Source organism: Muscardinus avellanarius (genome assembly GCF_963383645.1).
Source record: "Muscardinus avellanarius genome assembly, chromosome: 10".
Taxonomy (NCBI): domain Eukaryota; kingdom Metazoa; phylum Chordata; class Mammalia; order Rodentia; family Gliridae; genus Muscardinus; species Muscardinus avellanarius.
Window position 1 is genome coordinate 78,947,540 of NC_137796.1, and position 4,385 is coordinate 78,951,924.

Genomic DNA, 4,385 nt, shown 5'->3' on the forward strand with positions numbered 1-4,385 from the left:
AAGGGCCGCTCCAGCCGCGGCCTCTCTAGAGGGCGGAGACTGGGCGGTAGCCCTGGAACAAGCCGGAAGGGGCGGGGCCTAACGTGGGCGGGGCTTGTCGGTATCGCGACGCGAGCCGAAGAGAAGGTCGGGATTGGGGCGCTACGAGGGGCAGGGTTTAGTGAGGTGGGCGTGGCCATCGAGGTGAGGCTTGGGGGCGGGGACTTGGGCAGAACTGGAACTGGAGGTTTGGGGGCCCTGGGCCAGGGTCTGCGGAGCCGCCTCAAGCGGGGTTTCGAGGAGGCAACGGCTTCAGTCGAGGTCCTGCCTCACGATCTAATCTTGTCCCCTTTAGCCTCTCGCGCCCCCCAGCCCTAGACTCCAGTCCCTGTCCCTGAGCTCTGCCCTCGGATGTCCGACCGCCCAGAGCCTGCATGCGCCGTGGGGCGCCCCAGGACCAGGAGCTGGTGGGTCCGGGGGCCCCTGGGCGGGGGTCCCGGGGCGCCCCTCCTCCCTCGGGACCCGTCGTCCCGGTCCTGGTCTTTCCCCCGGATCTAGTATTCAGGGCGGACCAAAGGAGCGGACCCCGGCAGCTGCTGACCCTCTATAACCCTACGGGAACTGCGCTTCGCTTCCGAGGTGATGTTTGTGTGTCTCCTGCTAGGGATGTGGACGCTGGCGGGTGGGCAGTGGGAGGCTGTGTGGTCTGGAGGGGCCAGATGCCCAGTCTTGGTGACTGGAAGAGTCATAACCAGTCTTAGGATAGAGGGAACTCCAGTGTTGCAACCTAGGCGAGACTTGTCTAGGTTCTCTTTGTGTGTCTTCATCCCACAGTCCTGTGTACAGCACCTGCCAAATACACAGTGTTTGACGCAGAAGGCTACGTGAAGCCTCAGTCCTGCATTGACATGTGAGTTGGGAGGGTCAGGAAGCCAGGGGTCGCTGCCACCTGCTGTCTTAGACCTGAGATCTTGTCATCTCTAAGCTGTTTTCCCCACCCTCTGCCTCCCTAAGGGGGAAGCTTGGCCGGGGGTAGGGGGAGCCCAGATTTACTTGGATTCTCTCCGCTCACTCACTTCCTCCCAACGGGCTTCTCTTCTGTCTTGTCCCTAGTGTGATTCGCCATGTGGCTCCCATTCCCAGCCACTATGACATCCAGGACCGCTTCCGCATTGAGCTGTCTGAGGAGGGGGCCGAGGGCCGAGTGGTGGGACGCAAGGACATCACCTCAGTTCTGCGGGCCCCAGCACACCCCCTTGAGCTTCAAGGGCAGCCTGAGCCAGCGCCCCACCCAGGGCCTCCTGCCTGGACAGCACCACCTCCAGCCAGACACTTCCAGGAGAGTGAGTTGGGCAGTGGGAATTTTTGAGTTCTACTCTAGAAATGAGTGAAATTGGATTTGAGCAAGTCTCTGGGTTCAGTCTTCTCCCTTTTGGTGGAAACATTCTTAGTTGAGACTTTATATCAGGTAAGGGGAAAAAAGGCTGATTTCCCCTGATTTCTGGTTTCTTCCTAGAGGAAAGAGTTATTCCTTACCTTTAACCACAGTACTTAATATCATGTTATTAGTTCAGTTAGATGAGACCCCTCTACTGAGCAATTATGCAGTCCTGAGTTGGGTGCTTAGGTACAGGAGGTGGGGAGAGGGTCCTGCCTGTCAGATGGGCTCACAGAAGCCTGCAAGGAAGGCAGAGGGACCAGAGGAGAGAGGGTGGGGGCACTGCCGCTGCTGCTGATGAGCCTCGCTTCCCAGCTCCCCGCCAGCAACTGTCCACCAGCTCCTTCGCCCTCTTCTTGCTGACGGGCATAGTCTCTGTGACCTTCCTGCTGCTCCCACTCCAGGACGAACTCGGCAGCCAGCTGCCACAAGTCCTGCATGTCTCCCTGGGACAAAAGTTGGTGGCAGCCTACGTCTTAGGTGAGCACCATAGTGGCGTGGATCAAGGCCTGCTTTCTGAGGAAAGAGAGCAGGGGCTTGGGGAGGGGGGCTGCTCATAGACTCTCTTTCTCCACCCCCAGGCCTCCTCACAATGGTGTTCCTCCGGACCTGAGTTCCTCGCTCAAGCCCATACCCCTCTCCTCCCCAGGCAGGGGACCTGAGGCAGCCACTGTGATGCTCATACCTTGCCTCAAATTTCTTCTTCTCTTTCCTGCCTACCCCCAATCCCCCCAAGAAAAATACCCAGGGATTTGTACTCATTTTCCAAGTTGAATAAAGTCAGTTTTTAAAATTAAAATGAGAAATGTAAGGTACCTGGCTTCCCTCTTCTTTCTTGGTTCCCAGACAGCCTCCTGGTTCTCTCACCCCCATTCTCAGGGAACCCAGGCACTTGGGGCAGTGAAGAGGCCTAGTGATGATTTAGAAGACCTAGGTTAGTCCTAGTGCTGAATCCAAAAAAACTGTATGACCCTGAGCAAGTCATTTAGACTCTCAGAGCTTTGCTTTGCCCTCTAAAGTGAGGGCAGCATGTGTGTGTGTTGCTGAGGATCGAAGCCAGTTCCTCACACATGCTAAGTGTGCAGTCTACCACTGAGCTATAACCCTGGCCATGTTGATTCTTAAGATCCCCAGCACCACAAACAAACAAAAATCCCCATTAGTCCTAAGGTAGGATCTTGTCCCTCAGCCAATGGGCCTAACAAACAAAAATGCTACCTAATCTTGCCTGCTATAGAGCCCACGTCTCACCAGCAGGGCTGCTCACCAAGGATGTCCACATGTTTACAGTCCCCAGTATCCCTTTCTGCCTTTGTGGCCCTTTATCTGTTTTCATTTATTCTCTTATTTAAGACTTCAATTCCCATGAATCAGAAACACCAAGGTCCCTGCCAGGTTGGGGGGAATGACATTGCCTGACCCTAATCAGGTGTGAGAAACTAAGGTACAGGAGAAAAACAGGATCCTCAAAAGGCAGCTTTCAACCCACCTGCCCTCCTTCAGCTGCAGGGAGTGGGGAAAAGAGAGAAGGGGGATCTAGTGACACGGGGAAGATTGTTGGTTGGGGACAAAAAATCAGTAAGATAACACCAGACAGACCCCGTCTGTTACACCACTGGAAGGTTATCAGTTGTTCCAGCTTTGCCCTAGGAGTCTTGGGACTTTCCCCATTACCCTGAGAGTCCTGTCTTGTGGTGCCCTGAGCTGGCCTCAGTGGGGTGTCTCCCCACAGTGTGCAGAGAACAGAGCCACAGTGTGTTCCGGAGTCTAGGGAGACCTCTTGCCATGGCCCAGCAGAGATGACCCACCAACTTAGTTGTGTGCTTGTGACCATATTCACACTGGTTTCTGTGTCCAGCCCCCCCACACAATGCATCTGTGCTACCACACAGGTTAATGATCCTGCTCTATCTGCTATGAAAGGCCTTGTTGCTAGTGGGGCCCAGAAGGCTTCCAGATGTGCAGTTGTGAAGGCACAGAATGAGGCTGGAGGGGCTTGGGACACTTAAGTAAATTGCATGAGTGCAATCCCAATGCTTGGGAAACTGAGACAGGAAGATTGCACGTTGAAGGCCAGCCTTAGCAACTAAGCAAGACCCTATTTCAGAACTAAATAGATAAATACGCCTGGGAGTATAGCTAGGAGGTAGAATGCCCCTAGGTTCAATCCCCAGTACCAGTACCAAAAGAAAGGAAATAATACTTAGCTTCCAACAGTTAGAATAGGAGTGTTTGTTTGTTTGTTTTGCAATACTGGGGATGAAACCTGAGCTACACCCCCAGCTCTATTTTTCAGTCTTTATTTCAGTCTTTATATTTATTTCAGTCTTTATTTCTCAGTCTCACTGAGTTTCAGAGGGCCTCATTAAGTAGCTGAGGCTGTCCGAGAACCGTGATCCTCTGGTCTCAGCGTCCCGAATGCTGGGATTACAAGTGTGCGCCACCATGCCTGGCTAGTAGGAGTTTATTTTCAGAGCTGCTGTAATAAGTTATGATAGTGCTTAAAACAACACAAGGTAATCCCAGCATTCGGGAGGTAGAGACCAGAGGATCACGGTTCGTGGACAGCCTCAGCTACTTAGCAAGGCCCTTCACAACTCAGTGAAACCCTGTTTCAAAAAATAAACTAAAAAGCCAGGCATGGTGGCACACGCTTGTAATCCCAGCATTCAGGAGACTGAGACTGGAGGATCATGGTTCATGGACAGCCTCAGCTACTTAGTGAGGCCCTCTGCAACTCAGTGAGACCTAGTTTCAAAATAAAGAATAAAAAATAGGGCCGGGCCGGGTGTGGTGGCGCACGCTTATAATCCCCGTGCTTGGGAGGCAGAGACAGGAGGATCATGCAGGTTCGAAGCCAGCCTCACTGGCTTAAAAGACCCTGTTTCCAAATAAAAAATATAAAAAATAGGTGTTTAGGAGTGTAGCCCGGAGGTAGAAGGGTTTCCAGGAATCCCAGTACCACAAA

General features: G+C 53.2%; 1 protein-coding gene across 2 annotated transcripts; it reads left to right on the forward strand.

The window, feature by feature from the left end:
• Nucleotides 1-413: 413 nt before the first annotated feature.
• MOSPD3 (motile sperm domain containing 3) lies at nucleotides 414-2,030 on the forward strand (the record flags this gene model as incomplete). Of its 2 annotated transcripts, none has more annotated exons than XM_080704618.1 (5): nucleotides 414-618; nucleotides 814-889; nucleotides 1,093-1,322; nucleotides 1,733-1,897; nucleotides 1,999-2,030. In XM_080704618.1, 5 exons carry the CDS (start codon nucleotides 414-416, stop codon nucleotides 2,028-2,030), a joined length of 708 nt encoding a protein of 235 aa, XP_080560744.1. The 2 variants fall into 2 exon arrangements, with proteins under 2 accessions (XP_080560744.1, XP_080560745.1); XM_080704619.1 differs by having other exon boundaries at nucleotides 1,123-1,322.
• Between the last annotated feature and the right edge of the window lie 2,355 nt (nucleotides 2,031-4,385).